The 14,300-nt window shown below is 40.4% G+C and overlaps 1 protein-coding gene and 1 long non-coding RNA gene across 2 annotated transcripts in view; one reads left to right on the plus strand and one right to left on the minus strand.

Moving 5' to 3' along the window:
• Positions 1-631: 631 nt before the first annotated feature.
• LOC121962330 (alpha-2 adrenergic receptor) lies at positions 632-6,511 on the plus strand. Its single transcript, XM_088073878.1, has one exon. It carries the CDS (start codon positions 891-893, stop codon positions 2,178-2,180), a length of 1,290 nt encoding a protein of 429 aa, XP_087930004.1. The 5' UTR covers positions 632-890; the 3' UTR covers positions 2,181-6,511.
• A 632-nt stretch (positions 6,512-7,143) lies between these two features.
• LOC148185662 (uncharacterized) overlaps positions 7,144-14,300 on the minus strand; it is a 73,242-nt gene continuing 66,085 nt past the window's right edge. The window contains exon 5 of the long non-coding RNA XR_015775779.1: positions 7,144-7,671. This is a non-coding gene — a long non-coding RNA (uncharacterized LOC148185662). The remainder of the gene's footprint in view (positions 7,672-14,300) is intronic.

Consider the following 14,300-nt stretch of genomic DNA (forward strand, 5'->3'; position numbering starts at 1 on the left):
AAGAGGCAGACTGCTAAAATAAATTTCCAGTCCAAAGTGACAGGCTTAACTCCAAAATCCCATCAATTCTCACATCTTCAGCTTCCCTCAACTCTCCCCCATCCACTCTCTATTAGTCTCTCCTGCTCCAAAACTGCTGCTATAAACACACACACACACACACACACACACACACACACACACACACACACACACACATTACTCCGAAACTGAAATCCAGCACAAGTCTGACAGGTTTTTTTTAACTGCACATTGCTGTGTTTTACCTCAAATAGCCTGACAACCTCATTGCTTTATGGCTACAGACAATGTTAAGTAGCTTATAGAGTGTAAAAGACTTCATTGTGTGAGCAGGGACTGTGACCTCCATGGAGCTGAGGCTTGTCAAAGGAGAAAAACAATAAAAACACTGATTTCACTTTCATTTTGGGTCATAAAAATCGGAAATGTCTAGCGTTACAGCACAGAAATAACAATTCATGATTGGAAAATTGAGGTTTTGGGGGATTAAATACAGTCTTCATCATGCTCCAACAATATGAAAATAATGCTGTGTGGCGGGGGCGGGGCAGCAGTGGGTGAGTTTTATGAGAACAACACATGGGGCATCATTAGGAGCCAGAGCGCACCATGCTGAAGGAAGGAGAGCTGCGGCTGGACGCCACTCTCACCTCCTGACAATCAGGAGCGCGTGACAAGACTATGAGAGGGCGCATTATGTTTGATTTAAGTGACTTGTCTTAAGATGTGCGTGATCAACAGGCTGCAAATACCCCCCAAAGATATTTGGGAATCTTTTCATGAGCGCGTATCCATGTCGTCAGATTTGTAAATTGGGGCTGAGTGTGAGTTAAGATCCAGCCGCTGCGGGATATACACAGAGCGCACGGATGGATTCGTTGAACGCCAGCGGAATGGACGCGTTCACGGTGGTCCATCTGAATTCCTCCTGGAGTCTGGACAGTGGATATTCTTTAGCAGCGATAGCCAGCATTGCTGCACTTGTAAGTTTTCTCATTCTCTTTACGGTTGTTGGGAATATTCTGGTGGTTATCGCGGTGTTGACGAGCAGGGCGCTGAAAGCCCCACAGAACCTTTTTCTGGTGTCTCTGGCCACCGCGGACATCCTGGTCGCCACTTTGGTGATGCCGTTCTCCCTGGCGAATGAACTCATGGGCTACTGGTATTTTGGAAAAGTTTGGTGCGGTATTTATCTGGCTTTGGATGTTTTGTTCTGCACTTCGTCTATTGTCCATCTGTGCGCAATAAGCCTGGACCGCTACTGGTCCGTTACGCAGGCTGTAGAGTACAATCTGAAGCGGACTCCCAAACGCGTCAAGTGCATCATCTTAATTGTTTGGCTCATATCTGCTTTCATCTCATCCCCGCCGCTCATATCTATAGACAGCAACACTGAGATCAGCTCTCAGCCTCAGTGCGAGCTCAATGATGACACCTGGTACATCCTCTCCTCCAGCATCGCGTCCTTCTTCGCCCCCTGTTTGATCATGGTGCTGGTGTACATCAGAATATATCAAGTGGCCAAAACCAGAACCAGAAGCATGTCGGGAAAAGATCAAAACCCAGATGGTGTCACACACACTGAGAATGGACTGAGCAAAGCCACCTCCCCTTTCCATGGCGAGAGAGAGAACGGTCACTGTCAGTGCCCGCCTACGCCCAGCCAACGCACTGTCACCATCGCGCCACAGACTGAAGACGGCGACATGGAGGAGAGCTCCTCATCAGAGGGCAAAGGTCAAAAGCAGGAGGACACCAAGAGAGCCAAAAGCAGGAAGAAAAACTCCATCTCCAAACAGTCCACACGCATCTCCAGAGTCAGTAACAAATCCATGGACCTCTTCGCCTCCAGGAGGAAACGTCGCCGGAGCTCCTTAGCCAGGAAAAAGGTGTATCAAGCCAGGGAAAAGAGGTTTACTTTCGTTCTGGCTGTGGTCATGGGGGTGTTTGTTGTGTGCTGGTTCCCCTTTTTCTTCAGCTACAGCCTGTACGGTGTGTGCAGGGACTCCTGTAAGATCCCTGACCCACTCTTTAAATTCTTCTTCTGGATTGGCTACTGTAACAGCTCCCTGAACCCTGCCATCTACACCATCTTTAACCGGGACTTCAGGCGCGCCTTCCAGAAGATCCTCTGCAAGTCATGGAGAAAGTCCTTTTAGATCTGAACTGCTGCACCTTTGTGACAATCTTTAAGGAAAGTGAAAATAAGAGGCCTGTTTTATGTCTTACCGTCACTCCTTACTCACTGTCACGTCTCGTTGTCCTGTTGTAATTCAGTCATGGCAGTGCACACTGTCAAACACCTCCTGGGTGTCTCCACAAGCTTCGACATAGTGTTTTTGTTTTTATTTCAGGCTCTCCTGGTCTGATTAGTGAGAAACACCGTACTTTTCTTTCTAGTTAAGTGTGCTGTAATGCTTTTGAGTGTATCATTATTGATCAAGCTCTTTATACATCCACAAATGATGCACACATGGCCGGCTTTGTCTGCTTGGGGGCCCTGGGGCAAAATGGAGCTCAAGGGCCCCAACTTAACCCCATGTAGTTCCTCCCACTTTCTGTGCAATGTGTACAATTTTTATATAGTTTTTGTGCTACCTGGCCACAGATTTCTTTGTGTGGTAACTTATTTATTTAGAAATATGCAACATACATAAGCACAAACCTGAGATACTTACGGTTTTCAAATTTGATTTTGGCACTTTTTTAAAGAGCTTTAACTGAATAGTTGACGTTTGAATTGCTTTCTAGCTGTGAGTTAGATGAAAAGATCAATACCACGATCATGTCTGTGTGGCAAAGATGTAACTGGAGCAAGTAACTAGTTAGCCTAGCTTAGCATAAAGACTGGAAATAGTGGGAAATCGTCAGCCAGAAATATCTCCAAAGATAATAAAATCCGCCCTCTAGCACATTTGAAGCTTACCAGTCAATAGTGGTGGATAAAAAACCTGAAAGCCATACTTAAGTAAAAGTACAGATATTTTACCATAAAATGACTTTGATAGAAGTTAGTCACCTATTAAAAAATTACTTGAGTAAAAGCCTTAAAGAATCAGATATTTACTGTACTTAAGTATCAAAAGTAGTTTTATTATATTAAATGTACTTAAGTATTAAAAGTAAAAGTGCAATACTGCCAATAAAAAAGCAAGCGACCAGAATTTTTAGAATCATGTAGTCTATGTCTTTGTAACAGGTACACCACCATAACAATGGGGTCTACATTACACTTTAAGAAAAACAAGTTTTTATTAGAACTTAAAGGATTAAAAGGACAAAATCCAGTTTTTCCTCCCCTCCCATTCCTTCTTTCCTCCCTTCCTTCCCTATTTTGGGGTTAGTAACTAGGTTACTTAGGGTAAATGTAGTGGAGTAAAAGTACATATTATTTAGTGGCGTAAAAGTGAAAGTTGACAGAAATATAAAAACTCAAGATAAGAACAGACACTCCCAAAAAAATACTTCAGTACTGTGATGAAATGCTATTACTATCTATTCTATAAGATACCTTCTCATTTAATTACAAAACCCTAAGTAAGGTGGCATGTGGCTGGAGGGAGATCACCAGGGAGATGAATGTTTCTGGTAAGCGTTGGTGTGTGGGCTGCTCAGCAGGGACAAAAAGAAACCAAAGTATATCAGTATGTGATTCCTTAACTCTCATATTAACATCGTTTTTAACTAACCTATAAACTTCAACAGCATAATAGAATTCCTGAAATTCAGTTATAAATATATTTTGGTTTTGGTGTGCTACCTCAAGATTTCAGTGGCCCCATCTGGTATGAGAGATTTCTGGGGGCACCACTGTTAGAGGTTTTGGTAGACAGATTTTGGACAGAGTCAGGTTAACCCTGTTTAATTCAGTTCAGTTTGATTTTTATAACCCAAAATTATAACAAAAGTTATCTTCATTTTCATAAAAAGCAGGTCTAGCAAACTCCTTAATTTAATATACACCAAAGAATTCCCCCATGAGCAAGCACTTAGCCACAGTGTCGAGGATAAACTTTTAACAGGCAGAAACCTCTAGTTTGAGAGAGAGAGTGAAAGTTTTTGTTAAAATAAGCTAGTCAACTGCTGGATCCAGCAACAAAGTTACTGTGCAGACATGCAAGTGGTACCAACAGACTCTCAGCGAGACAGCAATAAGCGTATTTCCCAAAATGTCAAAGTGTTCCTTTAAGATTTGGTTATTAAAGTAGAACATATCTTAAGAGCACTTTTCATGTCAGTGTTGTGCTTTAGTTCTGCATATTTGCGAAAAAGTTTCAGTTCAGTTTGCACAAACCAGTTCATGCACAGTAAGTCTGGAGCTCCAAGGGCAGAGCTGTCCACTCAGCCCAGGATGATAATCCTGCACACACACTTGTTTCCCCTCCATATGAATCTTTGAGCCCTCGTCACATGTTCATTATGTCAATGAGTCATTAGCAGTTTTGCCGCAGTGACTTTTTTTCTTCTCAAGTTATTTCAGTTAAGCCTAAATGTATATAGTATACAGAAATAAGAATTAGTGGAGAGAGAGTCATTAAGTATAAATACTCCCTCAGATTTGTCTTGCAACTTCTTCGAGGAGTCTGACCCTCAGGTAGGAAACGGCTGACTTTGTGGATCAAATTTAGCTGAATATCAAGGGATATTTTGCCGATATTCAACCAGGTCTGTGCCACTGAGGTGTAGGGTGCATGTGCAAATGAACAGTGTTAAGGCGCCCCCCGTGTAACCAGCCACTGTAGCTCGCAGCCAGTCTGCCAGCTTTAATCTGCTGGGTGATGCAAAACGCATAATTGGTGGCAGGAAATGACGCGTTTTGTGGATTTTTGCTCATCGCATGGGCGTGGAGTTTCCGGCACTGCCAGCACCGGGGTGCCTTAACACAGTTCATCTTCACACTCCCCACACGTCTGTGACACAGACTGTGTTGAATACCAGCAAAGTATCCCTTTAATTTTGTCTGTTTGCCATGATGTTGTCAGTCATGTCAGCTTTTACAGCTTTTTTGAGCGTCTCCGCTGTAAAAACAGACTCTAAAGTAACAACACTTAGCTTACGGTCCATGGGCCAAATCTGCCCCTCCCCAACCATTTTCTAATTCAAAATAAAAATAAAGTGATTCACACTAGGAACTGTTTGCGTACTATTAGTATACAGAAGGTACTAGAGTGCATAAAACAGAATCAAAATGGAGCTTGTTTAGCAAAAAAAAGTGCTAGTGAAGGATCCCCCACATCCCCTGACAGAGGTCCTAGCTAAGCCCCTAATGTCCTAACATCTAGAAGAGTCCTAAAATTCTGTAAACGTCCGAAAATCTTAGAGACATCCTAAAATCCTGGAAATGTCCTAAAATCCTACAAATGTGCTGAAGTCCTAGAAATGTCCTAACAATCTAGAAATATCCTAAAACCCTAGAAATGTCCTATAAACATCCTAAAATCGATGAAACATCCTTAAGTCCTAGCAATTTAGGATTGTATGAGGGGTACTGCCTCCTGTCATTTTGCAAAAGTTCCCCCCAAAGTTGAGTATCCCTGCTCCAAAGCATTTAAGGTAAAGGAATAATAAATTAGCTGTTCTTGAAGTTCTTGGATGCTTAGAGTGCATTCATGCCACCAAAGTGTCATCATAGTAATTCATAACACAGCTGACAAAACAGCAAAGCACAAGCAGACTAAACCACGACAGAGTCTTTGTTCTGATCTCTGACTGGACCTTAAAGATTTGAGACGGCACTGAGAAGGGCTGACGCTCCAGACTATAAGCTAGTTACTTTTATGACACTATTTTCACAGTGGCCATGAACTACTGAGTGCTAAAGAACAAATGCATTTATTTTGCATTTATTTTTCCAGAAACTACCTCTCTGTTTGTTTAGTTTTTGTTGTTTGTTTTTGGATTTACATTTTGCCAAGCGCAGTACACATCTTTCCTCTGCTTAATCTATCTGCTGTTGTGCAAAAATAAAAGATGAAGAAGTCTTATGTGAAGTTTTGGGGTGATGTTATGCGATATGTGGCTCTTTGACGGTCGTGCACATTCATATATGCAATCTGTTTAATTTTCTAATTGAAAATCAGAGGCAGAGACCATGCACTCCAACGGCTAATTACACAACCATCATTCTTTCATTGACAGCTCCAGATCAAGCACAGTGGTTTCTTTAAGTGTAGATGAATTACCAATCGTCAAATTAACAGGCACATGTTAATTAAACCCAACTCATCAGTTTAGTTTTCAGCTGAAAGAGATAATCTCCATTTATGCAAAGCCAGTGAGCTCTGCCATTTGGTTTCACGGTTTGTGGAGTTATGTGGCTTAATCGGAAAGATTAAAACAATAACTAGCAGATTGGTGACTACATTCTGTAGCTGCTCATTATCTGTCAGCGGATTTGCACAGTGTGGCCAATTTAAAGGTCCAGTGTGTAAGATTTAGGAGGATACATTAGCAGAAATGGAATATAACATAATAAACACGTTTTTATGTGGGAGGCTTTGTGTCTTCAGGTTGTCCATATGTCAGTCATACGTATGTCCGTTCAATTCTTGTGAATGCGATATCTCAAGCATGACTTGGGGAAATCTCTTCAAATTTGGCACAAATGTCCACTTAAACACAGCGATGAAATTATTCAAATTTGGTGGCCAAAAGTCAAGGTCACTGTGACCCCGTCTGTTGCATTCTCATGCATGCAATATCTCAGGAACACTTTGAGGGAATTACTTCAAATTTGTCGCAAACATTTATTTGGAGTCAACGGGGAACTTATCAGAATTTGGTGTTAAAGGGTGACCTTGCAAAACATGTTTTGGCCATAACTAAAGAATTCACACACTAATTATGACAGAATTCCACATTACTGCCTCATAGAATAAAATGTTAAAGTGATGACATTTCATATCCAAAAGATCAACCGATTTCAACTTCACTTTGACATCATAATGTTTGAAAAAAAAAAAAAACACTTTTCTGGCCATCACTCAACGTCATAACTCTGTAACAGAGTACGAGGCGTTGGGTTGGATACTAAATCGGTGACACTTATCTTGAAACTGTGCTGAGTGTATTGATCTTCTGTGCTGCCGGGTTGAAAAAGTGTGTGAAGGATCCATGTTTTCACAGACATGGATGTTAATTGTAACTGCAACTTTGTTTGTTTTTCCAGAGGCATACAACCACAAGGCAGTTATTCTAGAGCAGTGGTTCCCAACTGGTGAGTCACGATGCAAAAGTAAGTCAGGGTTCCACTCCGAATGGGCCGCAGGTGACTCGTAAATGTGTCACATTTGGAAAAAACATTTTATTTTGAAGTACTGTCAATTTCCGGCACAGAGCTTTCATGTTTAAGTTCTGTTTCTGTTTATTTTTGCAATATATTTTATTTCGTTGTGTCTATATTTTGTGATATTTAATTGAATTTTGTGGTAATTTATAATGTGTTGACCTGATACTGATGACTAAAGAGACATTTGGACCTTGTGTTTGGACCAGTTGGGAACCACTGTTCTAGTCTTCAGTTTATCATCATCAGAAAACAAGACGCGTTGTGGTTTCATTACCTTAGAATGAGTCATGTCTGCATAGGGAGCTGGTCCTCGTCCATGGAGTTCGCCATGTTTCACCGCCATGTTTCTACAGTAGCTGGTTCTAGAAAGAGCAAAGGGGAAAACACTGATTTGTAATGTGAAACTACTTTATTTTTGTGTTTTTTTCTGGTTTTACTCACCTGGTCCATTTGTTTAGGAGAGGAAGAGACCTCTACGAAAAATTTAGCCTCCGGTAAAAACTCTCAGAGCACTGAAGGAATCCTAACGGGGAGTTCACACATGGCACATGGAGAAGTTTCAGCTGGTTGCAATTTGCCATCCTCACCAATAGATGGCACTGAATTCTGTACACTGCTCCTTTAAGTTGTCATATTTTTAACGCCAATCAATATTACACTCTCAGCCGTGTGAGATTGGACTTTAAAATCAATAGGATGCTATGATGGGGTCAAAACATAAAAAAATAAAAGGTTCAGTCTGTATAATGGACAGTTGCCATGCTTATCTCAGGGTATTTGTGACCTTTCAGCTCAACAGGTTTGATGTTGGCTCTGGCTGCCTCATAATCTAATATTCCCCTGAGCCCCGGTGGGCAGGACTGAGGTGAAACTGAATTCCCCACACCAAACTCTTGTTGTTTTCCTCCTACTTTTCTGCTGTGGCTGACAGCACAGCTGACAGCACAGCAAAAAGCCATTAGTAACATGCTACGAGTCCATCTGCCGTTGTTCCAACTACTGTTTGCAGCCATCAGAGATTTGTGTCCCCAAAAACAAAAGAAGAAAACAGCATCGTGGCCTGTTTGATTGTTTGAATAACGAGAAAAAACAGGTAGGTGTAAAGATGGATAACAGCAGTCACAATATATCTCCGTCACCAATCTGTGTGTATTGTATAAAGCCAAACTGCTCTGCTGTTTCTCTCACTGTCATAAACAAAAGGGTCACTTTTTGTTCAAACTGTGCTTAATCTTTACACACTTTGAAACCAAGGCTTAATGGTTGTCCTCATAAGGTCAATGAGAGATGAATCTGATTACGTGCACTGTTCTCCCAATGTTCTCCTCCAGATTTATAGGTTTGGGGAGGACAGTGTCTTCCTCACTGGGATAAATAAAATGTATTTGGCTGCACATTAAGGCCCTGAGGTTCTCAGGAGGCAGAACGCAAATATTAGTTCAACAGGGTTTGTGATCGATTGAAGCGACTCAACAATAACTTTGCCAGGTGCTGAGATTGTATAGATTTCAAAAACTCCACAGTCTGCACTTTGTTTGAAAAGTCTGTGCTGAGAGAGCAATTCTTGTAAAATGGAAGGTGCTTCATTTCTTTTCTGGCGTGAAATCAAGGTGAAGGTGTCAACAGGGAAATAGCGTTCTTTTAGATTAAAGAGTGTTCGGTCGCATAGTTTCGATTGGTTAAACTTGGTTTCAAAAGGCATTTTACATGAATAATAGAAAGCAACCGAAAGAATAGAAAGCTATTCACTTGAATCTACAAGGAACCTGTCAGTTTCTACAGTAAAAGCTCCTTGAAAAGCCTTGTTGCTGAAGTGTGCTATATAAATAAAATGACTTTGCCTTACAATACTCTGACATGAGAGCGGTTCACCTCTTAAGCCAGCGCTATTCAGCTTATGGCCACTAGATGGAGGCTTAAAAAACTTATTTGAGCAGAGGTAACAGTGCAAATGGGGCTTCACTCACACTCACTGTGGCAACCTGGGGGCTGAACGAGAGGGTGGATAAGGCACTTCTGCGACAATGCCATCTCAACACACATTGCTGACAATGGCAACAGTGCCGACAGTAATAATGGGGGCTGGGTCACACTGACTGGGTCGACCTTAGGGGGGTAACCAGAAAGCAAGTGTTATGCTTTGGCAACTGACAATGTTCCCAAACTACAGTGGCAGAACATGTACTATCATGCACATACAGTCAGCCCATCTACCAAAAACAAAGAACAGAGAAGCTCAGATTACAAATCAGGGAGAAGTAGTGTGACTTGAATGTCCTTGCACCTTTGACATTGTCAGATGGGACATTTGGCCTTGGCGGTGTCTGCGCTCTCTGAGTGTCCCTCAAGTTCTCCGTGAGTTTGTTACTATGAACAGCACCTTCACACTACACATTTACTCAGTAATTTGATCCATTGTTAATGATATTAATGTTTTGAATGGTGCATCTTTAATTTTACCTCTAATTAGCATATCAGATCCATGGTGCTGTGTTATTGTTTCAACATAATCTGCCTCACAACTTCTTAAAGAATATATGAAATGGTAGCATATATTTAGTCCGTTTTTTTGTTGATTCATGTCATGTGCTGGCTTGCACTTTATTTTTTTCAAATAAAACAGCTTAACAGTCATGAAGTTAGCAGATAAAGATTGTTTCTATGATATAACAAAATGTAGTGTTTTAACTTTTTTCACACAGATGTCACGATCATCTTTTGTTTGGAAAGTACACAGAAACAGTATATTCAAAGTTTATATCCAATGCATTACTGGATGGCACAAATCATTAGAGATTAAACTTTGAATATGGAATACACTCTAAAATCCACACTTTTAAACAAATCAAGAGGTTCATCCAGAGCAATCAGCATATCAAGTGTTTTTCAGTTCCTTTTTAAAAACACTTGTTGAAAATGGAATCATTGTTGGAGAGTAAACACTGCATTTCTGTTCCCCTCTCCTCAGCATACTTCACTCAAAAGGAGAAGAGGATTCTCATGTCATCATTAAACCTGGAAAATTTTGTGAAAGATGAAAGGCCTCGCAGTCCTGTGGCTACGACGCTGCCACACCTGACTGCCTTCAATTTTCTGCCAGACATCAGACCCCGGCAGTGGGGAAATATGGGTCGGCTATCATGAGATTGCAACAGCAATCCGAACCCAAAAGAGTTATTTGGTAGCATAGTCCCTCAAAAAAAAAAAAAAAAAAGTTTAATCCAAATTTATGTGTTTGTCTTTGAAAGCACATTTCAGAGTTTCCCTCAGATTTCCACACTTTGAACCATGAATGTAAAATGTATGCTTGTTTGTCCTCTACTTTTGCAGCCTCATTTATGAATTCTTAAATCAAGACTTGATCGGGAGACGTCTCAAAATATTCTACCAAGCATCAAGATAAACTGATGGTGTGCAGGTGGACAGGATTTCAACCAATATAAAACCATTCTGAAATCTAATTAAAACAAGTCCTTCCGTGTTTTAAGGCATTAATAATGAATCATCTCTTTATGCAAGCCGATGCTCAGCTTATTAATCAACATTTGATCGTATTTGATGCAATGCGGTCGAGTTTGCTGAACCAGCATCGAAGCATTATGGCGCCTAAATCAACATTCAGCATGTGATGAATTATCCCATCTGTTGATTTCGGCCAAACATACATCAGAGTAGCTGTGACACATCATGATGGAGAGCACCTCAGTCACTGTTCACTAACTCTTTCACAGCTGAGCTCACAATTCTCTGCCTGAGCAGAAAGTCGGCCGTCATTTCTGCCAAACGACTCGGATACAAGCAAGTGTGAACGACTCAAGTGGAAACAGACCGAACACCTGCCGAATATTTTCCTCTTCAGTTGAACTTAAAACTTTTTATACGGTAACTTCAGTCACAAATAACATTTTTCTATATGCATTTTCTGTATACGTTGTGCACTTAACCTTTAAAACCTAAGCAAACTGGCTTTATTTGTGAAAATTGTATTCAATTTCTGCTACTATATATCAGCCTAAATCCTACACACTGTAATTTAAACCGAAACTTAAAGCAAAGGGTTTTTGTTGCTAAAATCTAACCACAGACAGGAGACTAGACTGAGGAAGAAATGGAATTTAGTGCTGAATTTTGTTTGTCCACCATCCAACCTGACCATCTTCCTGTGAATCCAGCGTCATACATAAATTTAGTGTTTCATTAACGTTAATCTTGGCAGCGATTACATTCATACTACAATGCATTTCCGACAAATATTTGGTCATATACACAAGAAGACGGGGTTGAGCTATACTGCACATGTCAAAACAAAGATATGAACTTAACCAAGAAACTCAGCAGTAAACCTTGTGGGTAAAAATGAAAGCTGTGAGCTGTATTCATTAGTTGTTCGTGTTAGAACAACAGGACATAGTAATAATTCTAGTACTTTTACCGGAATTTACCAAAAGTGTAAATACGCAATGCAGAAAAATAACTATGTAGCTGTTATTCTATGTAGGCTCTTAGATAATCATTATTGCGATGCATTCATGTTTACATGCATGTAGCATTTTATTGCTGTAGCAATGTTGTTTAAGTCAATAACAGTGCTTCTTAATATATATGATCATCATTTGTTTTGTTTTTTTAACTTCATGTAGAGCCTTAATTTGTAAGGTAGCCAGTATAACAGTTAAAAAAATGTAGTGGAGTTTAAGGTGCAGTAATTCGCCTTTGAAATGTAAAATCAGGAGAAAGCAGCATAAAGTACAAATGCCTAAAAAATCAATGGTTTACTTTTGTATAAGTGTTAAACTGACTTGTACCGCAAGTCGTAGCTATAAACACTCAAACTGCCTTACCTAACAAAAGGTTATTTATCTCTACATTTTGGCTGCACTGTTTTTATTATCTTGTGTTCATAGGGAACAACACTGAGATATAGAAGAACAGGCGGACCTTTAACCACCCTATAAGTCACTTTTATTGTTTTGTTTGCTCCAGTAAGCTCATTCAGCCTCAGGGCAGACATGAAGGCAAACAGTGAGGCTGAGGTTGACTCTTCTGCATCACAAAGTCTACTGCAAAACCAGTCACAGCTGTTCACATCCAATCACATATAATGAGTAATATCCCCCCTGTTAACAGTGTCCAACAATGTGGCAAGGCCTTCTAGTCACATCCAATTTACAATATATAATTATAGCCTGAAACTCAAAGCCGCGGGCACAGTGTGAATTTGGTGATAATTACTTGTGCAGGGCGTGAGAGGGCACAGAAAACAAGATGTCATTTAATATCTCATAAGGCCACTGTTTTATGTGTCAAAGTTAGCGCTTTTACACTGGAGAATAACTGCGGATGCTGTGAGGACAAAAAGGAATATTAAGTAAATAACTGTGCGCTTGTGTTTGTGCTGTTAAACTAGTTATCAGACCTTCAGCCCAAAAGCAACAACAAATCAACACAAATTCAAAGCCCATTGCAGAACTCAACATCTAACTCCTAAGCAATATGTTCTGTTTAATATGCGTTCATACAAAAATATCACACCTCCCCGCCCATGGTCACATCTTTCCAGCTTTGTGTTTTATGCAGAATTCAACATATCCATGGTTTACAGAAAAGAACAATGCCAGCTTTTATTCTGGTGATTTGGTTACATTTCTAGATAGTCAGTGTGTATTGTATTGCGCTTAAGACTTTTAATATTTTTGCGCTAAAATTGGCAACAAATCATATCTTTTGCTACTGGGGGTGTATTCAAAAACATGTTGAGAATACTTTCAGACAGCTGTCTAAAGATATGATTGGTTGTCACACATGCTTTTTTGTGACCCCACAAGATGTGGACACAGTGGAAATTAAATTAACTGCATCACAATGTGAGACTGTGGAAGTGCTTCTTTTGTGATCACACTGTTACACTGTTGCATTGTTTCCAGTTGTCAAATGTATTTAAGCATCCAGAGTAAGACTGACCACAAACATTATCCCTGCACCATAATCTGTAGCATTACATCAACTCACTCTCATCCAGCGTTTGGAGAATGTTTCTCCTACCTCTTTGTCTTTCTGGCATTTTCTTCTCTACTTACAAAACTCTTCAGGGACCTTATAATCCTGCTCCCTACCTCTGACAGTTTTACACCTTAGGAGCTCTATCAAGGGCTAAGATGCTTTGTACTTTTATCTTTACCAGGATCTAGTCTTAATTTTAAGGGGAAATTCTTAGGAAAACATCATAATTCTAAGAATTTGCTTAGAATTTGGTTTCTAGGAGCAACTGTTTGTACTGGGAAGATTTGAGAATATGGCCCCAGGTCTTTAAAGCTGCATGAGGTGACGCAATGAGAGCCGTGAACCAAAACACTATTGCAGGCCGTAAAACCAAAACAATGATCTTAAAGACACTAAAGAGCTCCCTACAGCTAGGAGGAACTGTAGGTAACTGTCAGGTAATAATGGGCTCATGACTAGCAACCCCTCATACACACAACAGAAAGTCATACACAGCCTCACCATCAAAGCAAACAGCCCGTATCTGCCTCAAGGTCTCGTGATGCTTCTGTATCTGTTGTCGAGTGAATAACGGCACAGTGTAGCCTTCAGCCGAATATTACAATATGTGTCACATGAAGGATTTTACATGAGTTTCCTCAGCCGCACCAAACAGTCCCCTAAAATCTGATGACATGAGCACTGGACTCTGAAATGCATTATGTGGCTAAGATAGGGTTTATGTGAGGACAGCTTTCAACTGCTCCTGTGCAGTTGTGCTTAGACAACATCAGGGCTGGAGCAGAATATTCAGATATTTAGATATTCGCTAATTGGGTAGGTATTTGGTTTTCAATTGAGACATTCGGATGATCTTTTTTTTTTTTTTTTTCCGAGGATGAATGCCATTTCAGTGTGATACTGCTTCAGAGGAATGACCATTTTACCCGGTGGTTATTAAGCACAGAGCAGGTGAATTTTAACATCTTCCACTAGCACAGTGAAATTTAAC

The sequence above is a fragment of the Plectropomus leopardus genome, chromosome 23 (assembly GCF_026936395.1).
Source record: "Plectropomus leopardus strain MGB_pleo_1.0 chromosome 23, ASM2693639v1, whole genome shotgun sequence".
Lineage (NCBI taxonomy): Eukaryota > Metazoa > Chordata > Actinopteri > Perciformes > Serranidae > Plectropomus > Plectropomus leopardus.

Excerpts from the sequence above, each read along its gene's own strand:
- LOC121962330 (XM_088073878.1), top strand. The coding sequence starts at position 891 with ATGGATTCGTTGAACGCCAGCGGAATGGACGCGTTCACGGTGGTCCAT.